The sequence below is a fragment of the Gavialis gangeticus genome, unplaced genomic scaffold (assembly GCF_001723915.1).
Source record: "Gavialis gangeticus isolate Ggan-Ray unplaced genomic scaffold, GavGan_comp1, whole genome shotgun sequence".
Taxonomy (NCBI): Eukaryota; Metazoa; Chordata; order Crocodylia; family Gavialidae; genus Gavialis; species Gavialis gangeticus.
The window spans coordinates 204,804-217,586 of NW_017729034.1; the positions used below are offsets into that span (position 1 = coordinate 204,804).

Genomic DNA, 12,783 nt, shown 5'->3' on the forward strand with positions numbered 1-12,783 from the left:
CTGGATATAGCACTCTGGTCTCCTGGCTGTATTCCAATGGAATTTTACCAAACTAGTTTGCAAGCCTTTTTTTAATATTAAAAGGTGCCTTCTGAAGAGGGGGAAGTAAAGTGCTTTTTTTTTTTTTTTTTTCTTTTTACCTTTGCACTCTTCCCACTTCTTGTGGTATAAGCAGGAAGAGATACACCAGGTAGTGGGTCGGCTCAGATCTGAAACATCTTCCAAAATATTGTATTGCGACTGTTGAAGGGAACCATAAATCCAGAGCAGTCATTACTTCTAGTTATTCTCTCCCTGCTGCACAGTGTGTTTCATGATCTAGATGTTCCTTGAGCCAGTTATTATCAGGGTGTATTTGGGACAGTTTAGAATGGTGATCACGCACAATAACAGTGATTAAGTGTGTTTTAATTTGGGGAGTTCTGTTAACCTGTTCCTTCTGATTTTTGTTTTTAGTTTATCTAAACCTGCTGTTGGCCAGGTATGAATGTGCAACTACAACTTGCATGGTTCACCTTTCTTTTCTTTTATTCCTTTCTCAGCTACAGCAGTGTACACCTGAAGTAGTTCCAAAAGTTCCTCTAGGTTTACACTATTGTGAGATAGCAGAATTTGACTCCCAACTGTACCTTAATACGTTTTTCTCTACCAGTCAGTCATGGTCTGATGTATTTTAGGATAGCAATATCTCTATTGAATCTGTTGAATCTCATTTTACATGTGCTTTGCAGCCTGCTGAATGCGTTCTGACTCAGCCTGAAAAACAAAGAGAACGCACTGAGAAGACAAAAAGGAGAAGGAAGGTATGTCTCACTCTTTGCTAAAGGTTCAGCACAAAGACAATTCAGGAGCAGGGGGAAAAGTGGGAACTTTATTTTTACTTTTCTAAAACATGTTATTTTTAGAAGGACAACTCAAATGTACTGTGACTAAAAGACTGCAGTGAGTTTTAGAAAGGAGATAATCCCTCTCTTCATCGACTTCAGCAAATACATGGACCAAACCTTGTCCTTTCATCCTGAACAAATAAAGTGAATGAGCTTAATGGAGGGATTGTAATCATAAGAGGAGCCAGCCACTTCAATTACTCCATGTCATGGGTAAAGAAAAGCAATTCGTTGTGTTAGTCTGAAATCAGGCAGAAGGCAAAGTACAGTGGCATCTTAGAGACTGCTTCAGAGAGGCATGAGCTTTTGCAGGTGATGGCCTACTTTTAGACTAGAAAAGCTCATGCTTTTCTAAACTACCTAGTTAGTCTCCAAGGTGCCTCACTGCCCCACCTTCCTCCCATGGATGGGAGAGCTGTCCCTGGTGCCCCTTCTCTACATAGCACCAGTGAGTGAGCTCTAAGTATTGACCTTTGGCCATGCTTTGGGGGCTACCTAAATCGCAGAGGAACGTACCAATTTTTGTGGGTTGATTGTGGTGTAAAGTTCTAATGTTGCAGTCATTTTACAGTGGCCCTGCCCCTTGGTGCTGATTGGTGGAGAGGCCTGGGGGTGGGGAGGAGGGACAAGTGGGCAGCTGCATCTTGATTGCTGCCTGCCCTTCATGCATCCCTATCCATTGGCATTGAGTGGTGGAGAGGCTGGGGGTTGGGGAGGGACAAGGGGGTGGCCACCATCTTGATTGCTGGCTACTTTTCATGCGGCCCCAGCTCCTCTGCACTCATTGGAAGAAAGGCCCCAGCGGAGGGACGAGAGATGAGAGGGCGGCCTCTATCTTGTCTGCTGCTCTTTGTGCTGTCCCCCCAGCTGGCACCTTAGCCTCCCAACAGTGAGGCCATATGCTAGGGAGCCAACATTTTATTTGTATTAAATTATTAAGTTTTGTTGTTGTTGTTTATTTCATAGACAATCCTAGATTTTACAGTTTCCATGAAACCGCAAATTAAGCAGGTCCCTAGCTATGGCCCTTTCTTGCACCTCTGGACATCCTCCACCATCCCTCACCCTGCAGGTTGGTAGGGTTTTCGTTTAATGTCAGAACTCATCCATCCTCTGGGGAATTTCAGGGTTTAGCTTTAAACGCAGGGTTGGCAGAAAGAATCATGTGTCTTGTGCCTTTTACCACAGCCAGAGCAAAAGCATCCCATGATGGAAATGGGTGAGTGAGGCCTTAAAATGAATCTTCAGTTTGCACACAAACAGTTGGGGTTTAGTCAAAGCTGTTGCTTCAGTGGGAACATGTCACTGACACACAACCTGGTGCACAACCTGTCAGGAAATTGTTGTGCAGTACTTGTCAGCCTAATCTATAGGCCTCAAACAAGCTGTTCACTCTTTAAAAAAAAATCCTTTGCTTTTTAACCATCTGGAAAGAATTGGAAGAAAAATAATAATATTTCTTATGTGAAGAACATTTCCCCACATCTTGCTTTGAAGGAATAAAGCATGTTCAGGTGTCCTTGCTTGTGCTGTTATGGAATTTCTTGTTAATATCAACATTCCCCTTAAGAGAAATATATTTTTCCTAAAGGAATTGAGTGACTCAGTAAATGATGTAATGATCCTATGAAATGGCAAATTATCTTGAGGCCCTGAGTAAATGAGTCTGGTTGATTTGGGGTTATTATCTGTGAAGCAGTATGTAAAATGTAACTAGAGAGTGCCTTTGCCTGCAAGTGCTGCACAGCAGAAACATTTTACCCACAGAGGATGTAACTTTAATTACTGCTTTTGACTGAGTGGGTTTGAAATCACAGGCTTGGATACTGCCAGGGTCAAGGATACTGCCAGGGCCAAGTCCAAAGACAGCTGAAAGCTAATGGAAAGTCTCCCAGTGACTTCCAAGGGCTTTGGATCAGGCCTTGCATGTATGTGGACCAGGCAAAAATACTGATATCCATGATGTTGAGGTCTGTCATAGGCTGCAATCCTATTTACACAGTGGATGGAGGAGTTAGCTGGGACTGCTCAAATGAGAGCTTCTTAATATCAGGAGGAAGGGTTCACAGTCATGCCAGTTTTGCTCCATGCTGCTCTCTGCTTTATTTTTAGAAGTGGTGATATCTACTTAAATAAAGAGGGATCCAGGCTTTTTTATTCATTCAGTACTGTAGAACAGGGCTTCTGGCTTTGGTGCAGCTGACTTGCACTGGCAGTGCATGTCCCTCCCCACTCATGTGGCAGCGGGAGAGAGGTCCATGGGCTGCATGTTAAGTTCTTGTGGGCCATAGGCTGACCCCTCATGGGCCACCAGTTGGACAGCCCTGATTTGGAAAGTCAAATCATGACTTAAGATCATGGCAAAATGTCGCACCATTTTCAATGGGACGAGGTTTAAGCACTAATATGTGGGCTTCCCCTCTAAAAAGTTACTTTCCTGACTACTTGTTCCAGATGGGCTTCTGGATAATTTACAGAAAAGCTTGTTGCTCTTCTTTATGTTGCAAAATAATCTTCAAAAATGTTATATTTTTAAAAACGTAGGTTTGCATTTGAAATTTCAGTCTTTCCCCCATACAGCCATGTAGAATACAGCATCTTGCAGAAACTCCTATACACACATGGACTCTCTTTCTCTGATCTCCTTCTCCTACCAGCCCCACTAGACACTGGGTGCGTCTACACATTCATTAATACACCTCTGCTACTACGCATTAAGTTTGGTACCTCTCACATAAAGTACTACATGAAAGCACATTAGCCTGTGCTAATATTCAGTAGCAAAGGCAAACTTTTTTTTAATGATGCCTAATGTGTAGTAGAGTCATTCTACTATGTATTAGTATGGTTTTTGTCATGACACACTAATGTGAAGTAGAATTAGTCTACCGCTCATTAAGTGTCTCGTGTAGAAGTGCCCACTGAAAACCTCCATTCAGGTGTCTGCCTCCCTAGAAAGTTCAGGTCCTACAAAGATCTTGACCAAATCCCCCAACAAACAAATCATCTGGTATTCTCAATATTTTCAAAGTAGTATTGTCACACCCCATCATTCAGAATCACATACCAACTCCCCCAAACTTATGTACTCATGGTATTTGAAGTAAATAAAATAAATCAGTGTTGAGTTCTTTTTCTTTGAATTCTGGTTTTTGACCCAGGGTGGTACACTTCAGTCATGTTTTCCAGGTTGTTCCCTAAAGACAAAAGGGCTGAAAGCTATCTTCATTAATTTAAAGGAAGCTAGAATTTGTATGCAATCACTTGAGCTCTGAAGCTGGAGCATAGTGAAAAACACCAGACATTGGGAGATTTGAGAGTTGCTAAAATGCTAAAGTTATAATCAAAGCAAAGCTTATGCATAGATGTACCTTTTCAGGTCAGTTTTAATATGCCAGTACTGCAGGTGAGTATGCAATGTGCCTGGGGATTTTGCTTCACAGTGTATCTTTTTAAAGTCCCTTGACCCAGTTCTGAAAACCATGCTCCTAATGACTACAGTGGAACTTTTGCCTGATTACAAGAACTGTATGTGAGCTGCACAGGCATAAAACAATAAAGAAACATAGTCTTATGTAGCATTGTGGATTATTGAATAATACGCACATACTCTACTCAACATGTCTGTTTTGTTCTTTTTTGTAGAAGAAAATTTCTGATGTTCTTGCAAAATCATCTCCTAAACCAGGAGTCCCTGAAGACCTGCAAAATCTACTTAATCGGCATTTTGGTACTAAACGTTCAGTAATTGAACTAGAAGAATTAAAACTGCCAGGTAAAAAATGCTGTAACAAAGAGAGATGTTTTACTATTTTTTACACAGGAGAAGAATTATTTTCTTCTAGGAAACAGAGGATATTTTAGGACATATCTAAGTCTGGTGGTTCTATTTTATAAAAATAATTTCAAAGTTATATTGCAATGTTGTTTCAATTGATTATTTCTTTTGGAGTAAGTAGTGGCTCTGCTTTCTAATTTCCATGGTTATGGGAATGGAAGGGAAGCATTTTTAAGTAGACCCACTCTCTGTAAAATGTTATTTCAAGAACTTTTCTTTCTTATAAGAAGTGATGGGATTTATGAATGATGATAATGGCTAACAAAGGCTCCTGGTGTTGGTTGAATTGCACCTGGATACTTAACAGATGGGCTCACCTGAACTGAAGCATGTTTTAAATGAAAAATAAACAGTTGTCATTCTAATTGGTTCAGGTTCTTTGTACCTGTTGACTTTTCAAGGAGCTTATAAAATGAGCTGGTAACTATAGTCCAGTGTTTCGTGGATGGATTTCAACCACAGCTAGCTCTTTTGTTGACAGTCTTCTGGAATCGCTTCCCTTACAGATCAGCCATTAAGAGAGTATGGAATTAGAGACAAAAGTCTTATGTCATTCCTCTGAAATTTTAAGGCTTGCTAGAGGTGAAGGTGAAACTGTTCTGCTTTGCCCTTTGTTTTGTGGATAGGGGGAAAATTCATTTTCCAGAACTGTCAACGCAGCATCTTTCAAAAGCTTCAAATTCCTAAAGTTATTTTGTTTCAGTTTAAAAGTCAAAGTATACTTTTCTTAAGGTTTGGAAAGTGAGAAGTTTTTTCTGTTGTAGCTTACCTTAGCTCCTGATAGATTTAGCTTAAAACTTTTAAGGGTTTTTCATTTTGAGCCTGGGGGGTAGCATTAATCCTGGTAACTGAAATTATATGAAGTTAACACGAGCACCTGTTTTTAGATATTGTGTACTTGGAGCCAACAAGACCCTACTTACAAGTTAATTAGCTTATATGTTAGTTTATTGCTACTCCCTGAACTGTTTCTGCCCTGTGCCCCTAGTGGAACATTTCAGTCCGGCTGTGCTCTCTCTTTTGTAGTGCTTAAAGCTTGTCTTTCTAGATAACTGCTCTATCTTGACAGCTTTGTTTGGACATACATGATCCTAGTTTGACCCTCATTTCTGCCTTTGGGGTCAGCTTAGCTTTCTTTGTGAATCAAGAGATCTGCTCTTCTGCCACATTAGAGCCTAAAACCAGAGAAGTTCCTTCTGTACTGCTCTGAACTGCTTAAATTTTGTATTTCTAGAATCTATAGGGTACTGTGCAAATAATACATCTCTGTGATCTCTTTCCCAGTCAGAAACGCCTTTAGGCCAGAGAAGCAATTCATTTACATATGGATTGGGTTTGTTGTTTTTTTCTGTCTTTTTTCTTTTGGTCAGGAGTTGGAAGCTTACAAAGCCAAGGGGGTTAGTGACTTATACAGCTGTCAAGTCATTCATATCAGATCACTGGGCAGAACAGAGAGCAACTACTTTGAGTTGTTTGTTCATGTCAGGAAAATACAGTGAATGTAGATGCTCTGCTCTGAGCCATTGTGGCTTTCATCTGCAGCAGGCTCTGAGTCTGCAGTTTTCTCCTTTCTGGGCCTGTCTAAGGTGTCATTAACATTGATGATACTGAAGATTAGTGATTTTATTTAGTCTTCCAGTTGGAAGATAGAAAAGAACCATGTCCTTGTCAGTCTTCTTTTGAACCATTCAGTGTTGTTTGGTTATTAACATTGTTGCTAGCTAGTAAGCAGAACAGCCAAAGGTATATCCTTTGAGATCTCCATTGGACTCTCTCCAATTTGTCCACATCCTTTTTGTAGTGGGGGGCCAAACTGAACACATTATTTCAGATGCAGCTTCACCAGTGCTGAACAGAGGAGGGCAGTGAAAATGGTGAGGGGGGTGTGGGGCACATGACTTCCAAGGAGAGGCTGAGGGAACTAGGCTTATTTAGTCTAGAGAAGAGAAGACTGAGAGGGGATTTAACAGCCTTCAACTCCTTGGGGAGTGATTCCAAAGACGATGGAGCTGGACTGTTCTCAGTGGTGGCAGATGACAGAACAAGAAGCAATGGTCTCAAGTTGCAGCAAGGGAAGTTTAGTCTGGATATTAGGAAAAACTCTCTCACTAGAAGGGTTGTAAAACAATGGAACAGCTTATCCAGAGAGGTCGCAGAGTCTCCATTCCTGGATACTTTCAATTTCCTGGAGACTTTTACATTCCTGGCTAGACAAAGCTTTGCCTGGGATGATTTAGTTGGGGATGGTCCTGTATGAGCAGGAGGTTGGACTAGATGACCCCCTGAGGTCCCTTCCAACCCTCATTTTCTATGATTCTATGATTCTGTCTCTAATTTATACCAACAACAATGGATGCCACAGAAGGTAATGAACAGGGAATAGGTCACGCTAGATATATCTGGTTCAGTGTTCTCCTTCTAAAGCATTCCCCTCCTGCCACTGTCAAAGACAAGATACTGAGATAGATGGAGCATTGGTCTGACCCACTATGACACTTATGTTCTTATGGGTTTGAGACATCACATTCAGCCTGCTTGGGTCCTTGTTAGCATACATAGCAACAAAGGGAGATGACATGATTGTTCAGAAGGATGTGTATTCAGTTAGTTGTGACTAGAATTATTGCACATTAAGGAAATGCACAGTAAGTGATTTTTAGCAGGTGTCTACATGTGCACGGATCTGGCACTAAATTTAGTGCCAGGTCCCTCCAGCCCTGTCATGTGCCCCTGTGGCCATTGTGGGGGAGCTCCAGCTTCCAGACCCAGCTGCCAGCACTTGGCAGCTATCTTTAAAACATCCTTCCCCTTCCCTCCCCCCCCACTCTGTGCTGTCTGGGCAGCCAGTTGCAGTGTGTAGATGAACAGCGCGGTATGAACACAGGCAGCATGTGGCAGCTCTGCTCCTGTCCCATCTGCGGGCCTCAGCTATGACTTCCCCAGCCCCTGCCCTGGCAGCCAGGAACAGCAAAACAGATTTGACGAAACTAAACGGTACAGTGCTTCAAAGTGAAATGAAACAAAATGGCGAAATGGACGTTGAAATGAAATGATGGTGTTTTGCACAGCTCTACTGAGCACCCTTACCTCCTCTGAGATCCCTCCCTTCCCAGCCTTAAATACATGAAACAGTGATCTTAATACAGGAGGTTAGATTCATATTTCAACCATTATAAATCTAGGCCCTAAGCAACAGGAAGTTCATCAGCTGGAGGGTGCAATGACAACAAACAATTTTTCTTGGCAAACTTCACTAGCAAGGCTTTTTCCAGGCTCCAGCTATAAAGTAAATCTGCCTCCCGGTGAGAAATCAGGGGAATGAGACACTCAGCAATAACATCTCCTGTTCTCTGTTTGAAAATGAGAATGCTGTGGGTTTAGCATACAAGGAATGAAATGTTGGGATAAATCTTGTCTTGGAGCACACTAGAGGGTAAGGAAATATCTTCTTCCCTGCTTGCACAAGGAACACACTGAGAGAATCGTCCACAACTAAAACTCTTCTCTATTACTGCCTAATGCTAATTATTTAAAGCAGCGCACTGCCAAAATAGAAAAAAAACTGTACTACCTGACCACTAGTTTGTGATTTAGCACAAGGTGTACTTTCAGTACTAGTCCCTTTGAAAAACACCAAGCTAGACTCTTGGCTGCTTACAGACATGAAAAAAACCACAGTGCTTTGCTTTCAGCTCAGTTTGCCCCCGTACCAAGTGCAGCACATGCCCAAAAGAGGCATCACATTCATGTAACCCTGTTTGTCCAACATCTGCATAGATTGCACACTTCAGCAGGACTTTTTGGCACTTTTGTCTAAGAGCTGATTAAATCAGCTCTTAGACAAAAGTGTCAAAAAGCCCCACTAAAGTGCCTGATGTATACAGACACTGAGGAGCAAGGTCAAACTAACATGCTTTCTGTTCTGGTAAAGTGCTGCTTTTTAGGTTTTTTTCACATCTGTCAGCAGCCTTTGCGGCGTTCTGGAAGGACACAACAGTTAGAGCTTTGGGAATTGCCCATTCTTATTATTTGGCACAAATCAGGCCTTTTTGTGTCCTCTCTCTTTCAGGTTGACATAACATTGCCTCCAATTCACCAGTTTTAAAATACTTTACATATTACCGTGGATGTATGTTTTTTTTTTAACTGAACTGGTTTACCATTGTCAAAACAGAAAACATTTAGCCTATATGCTTCCACACCTCACCGAGCAGTACCCTATGCAACAGTTAATGCTGCCTGAGGTAGCATGCTTCCAATAGCATGATAACATGCTGTAGGATGGCTATGGAGGGAAGTGTTAAAACTGTGCATGAATGAAGTGAGGGGCTACTGGCCTATGGCAGCTCTTTGCCTATTGGTTGGATAAAATATGGCATCTTTATATCTTAGAAAAGGTCTCATAGTGGAGAGTTTCTTCCTTGGATGTCCTGAGTATATTTTAAAAGTCCTTGCAGCAGCAGGATGCAGACTGCAGTTATGCGACTGCTTTACTTGTGGCAGGTTATGGTGCTATGTTTTGTGGTTGTGTGACAGAGTTGATTGTGTAGTTTTAGTAATAGGTTAGACAGATTTGTATGGGATGGTTTGGATAGGAATGGTTCTGCCTCAGGCAGGATCTTGGATTAGATGACCTCTAAAGGTCCCTTCCAGCCTGACTTTTCTATGATTCTAGTGCAATGCAAATAGTTATGACTCTGTGTGTGTAATTTACAGGCTGCATTTCTCTGTGGGTTTCAGTTGTGACAAACTCATTGATTAAAAAGTGACCTGGTGACCCATGTGTAATGCATCAGTGGGTTCTTTTGTTCTGCACAGTACAATTATTTTGGTAACATATGAATATAAATCTGCCACACTAGCAGTGACTCAGTGGTCCAACAAGTTCATTGTAAAGTTTCTTGCTGTGGCCTCTGATTGCTATTATCAAGCTGTATGCAAGCCCACTACTATGGATATAGTTAGTTGTGCAGTTCTGTACATAAAGGAGATCTGATCAGAGGAACAGTTCAGATAATTGAGGAAGGAATGAAAGTTGTATTGAAAGGTGTTACCATGATTTGGTTAACGAGACTAAAATCTTGCATTTGTGGCCTCATGGTGATTATGACATTCTATTTCCCAAAAAGCAGTCTATGTAGTGTTCAAAGAATAAGCATTTCCAGTGGATTTAATTCAAGTGCAATTTAACAGGCATACCTACTGATACACCAAAAACATGTAAATCTGCTCCATTATATTGCTGCAAATCTGTCAACAAAGATATCTTGTCTTGTATGATTTCAGATTCCTGTTTCCTGCCAGCCAATGACCTCACACACAGTTTTTCTTCATACTTGAAGGAAAGTGAGTAAGAACTTGGTTAGGAGAAGCACAAAATTGTCCTTGAAACTATTTAAATTCAGTATTTGAGACAAGATAGAAACCTTATAATTTAGGAAACATAACATTAAAGAATCTATGTCTGTACACTTGAAATTATCAGTCTGTAGAACAGCCATGCACCATCTGTGATTTTGCATTAAAAGGTTTGTTTCTTCATTATTTTATACTGAAAATGTGTTATTCTGCATTGGAGTTTTTAAATTTTGCTTTTAAAGAAATGGTTGGGAAATATTTCTCATAGGTGACCAGGCTTTGTTAAACAAGTAAGTGTGTTTTCATAATTTTCATAATTGTAACATAATTGTATCACTGTCCCTGTCTAGCAGAATTAACAATGGGAATTTCTATTATCTTACATCCTGATAAAGAGATCTTCTTTTAAGTTTTGTGGCACAAGAACTGTCAGTCTTTTACAATTTCTCCCTGAATTAAAGCACTGATATAAATCATGTTGCATAGCAAGTGAATGAGAAAATGAAATCGATGAATTTACATATGCATGCACAAAAGTGGAAATGTCATCTTTATTTAACTCAGTGATTCTGAAACAAGGTGCTCCAGCAACCTGGGTGCCTTGAGATCCTTTCAAGGGAACCACGGGGTGCCATACAATGTTAGAAATGTTTGGCATGCAAACAAGTTTTGCAAGATAAATCCAGAGATTTCAAATAGAAATTCACAGTGTTCAGAACATTCAGACCTGTTGTGGTCTGAGTTCTTTGCAACAGAACTGCCCTATTATTTTTCTGTAGTAAAAAATAAGTGAAAACTAAGAAAGAGCTGACATTTTCTGGGGGGTGCTCTGAGTCTAACAAGGGGTGCCTTGAATCTAATGAAGTTGAGAACCACTGATTTAACCTATGTGGTTGTATAATATACTTGGTAATTATATTTTCTTGGAGGATACATTAAAGATTTTGTTTTATTAATTTCTCAGATATGCCTTAAACTACAAGTTTTGCTACAAACCTAGATCTTGTAGTGGTCAATGTGCAGGAAGTGTGCTCTGTTTTTCATGCGCACATGTCATTTGCAGTTGTGGTTTGTATTTTAGTAGTAGCTTTCTCTCTGTAAGTTGTGCTTCTCATTTACAGTCTGTCCCAAATGGGTAAAGCTTCGTAAAACTCATAAGGAGAAGAAGTCGGTGTTGATGCTGATTCTTTGCAGCTCTGCTCTCCGTTCCCTGGAGCTTATTAAGTATGTTGATAGTAACTGTCGCATTGAGATTAACACCCATTCAGGGGTTTTGCCCAGATGCAGGTGTAGTGATAATTTTATTACAGTCAATGACAACTCCTACAGTTGACTTCTGTGCCTTCATCCCAATTCCTGAGGGTATTCTGTGGCCCAATAATCAAGTGGAGAAGAGCCAGGCTGGATGAATTTTACGTTTATTTTGTCCTGCATAATTTATATTTATGTAGTATAGAGTGGTTTCTTTATAGAGAATTTTGTGTCAAAGTGGAGTCTCAGGGAACTTTTCTCACCTTTGGATAAACAAGACTTCTGAGTAACTGGAGTGAGGATAACTGAAGCTCCTCTTACAGTGAAGGTTATGGGAGGCCAGGAGGGATGATAGTCCTAAGTGTGGCATTACATAAGGAAACTGTAAATCTTAGCTTTGCCAGTAGGGAATGGTTTACTTCAGGTCTTGTGTTCCATGGTGGAAACATTTTTGTTTTTAAATTTGGTAATTGCTCAGTCAATGATTTTAGAATCAATTAATCTTGAAAGCACACCCCTACCTGTCCTTTAAATGTTATCTACATGCACGTCTAAATAGCTTGTGTTAATTGCTCCTAAATTACACCCTCTATTGTTTATGTACCCTTGGAGCTACTTATAAGAGATTATCGTCTCTTATTATCATGATTGTGGAGATTATCATACATATAAATCATTATTTCAAGGGAGATTTTGAAAGTACGACCGAGTCAGTTGGAATTGTTTATTAACGTACTGAAAAATCCAATCTCCCATAATTGTACTAGAAAGTCCTTTTGCTTTCCCCCTTGTGCACTCTTCATTGCAGGACTGATATCTTAGTTATGTTTTTAATTTATCCAATGCTAGGTCAATGACAGCATTCAAAGGAGACTGCAAAGTTCTGAAATTGTTTGCAAAACACATAAAGGTGAGCAGGTTTCAGTGTGGCTAACTGTTCACATGTCACTGCCTTTGGCAGTAATAATATGTTTCAATTACATCACTGCATAAGGTTTCCTCTTTGTAGCCTCTTATGTGATTACAAGCAGTGCCTCCAGGCCCTCCTCATTTTCACTTGTACTTTGTGGCTTTATGTGCTGTTCAAGTCCCTGCATATGTTGTTTATAGATGTTTGTTTGTTTGGGTTGGAAGGGACCTCAGCAGATCATCGAGTCTAACCCCCTGCCCTGGGCAGGAAAGAGTGCTGGGGTCAGATGACCCCAGCCAAGTGTATGTCTAGCCTCCTCTTAAAGACCCCCAAGGTAGGGGAGAGCACCACCTCCCTTGAAAGTCCATTCCAAATTTTGGCAACCCTTACCATAAAAAAGTTCTTCCTGATGTCTAACCTAAATCTGCTGTCTGTCAGTTTGTGGCCATTGTTCCTAGTTACCCCAAGGGGTGCCCTGGTAAACACAGCATCTCCTATTTCTTGCTGTGTGTGTTTTCTTCCCCCCCCCCCGATGAATT

At 40.7% G+C, this 12,783-nt stretch overlaps 1 protein-coding gene across 1 annotated transcript in view; it reads left to right on the top strand.

Annotated features, from left to right (window-relative positions):
- Positions 1 to 12,783, top strand: part of LOC109304550 (protein CMSS1-like) — a 52,835-nt gene that overhangs the window by 22,457 nt on the left and 17,595 nt on the right. The window contains exons 3-7 of the mRNA XM_019527225.1: positions 732 to 803; positions 4,533 to 4,662; positions 10,012 to 10,071; positions 11,205 to 11,307; positions 12,184 to 12,244. Of these exons, the coding sequence (XP_019382770.1) occupies positions 732 to 803; positions 4,533 to 4,662; positions 10,012 to 10,071; positions 11,205 to 11,307; positions 12,184 to 12,244 (426 nt within the window). The remainder of the gene's footprint in view (positions 1 to 731; positions 804 to 4,532; positions 4,663 to 10,011; positions 10,072 to 11,204; positions 11,308 to 12,183; positions 12,245 to 12,783) is intronic.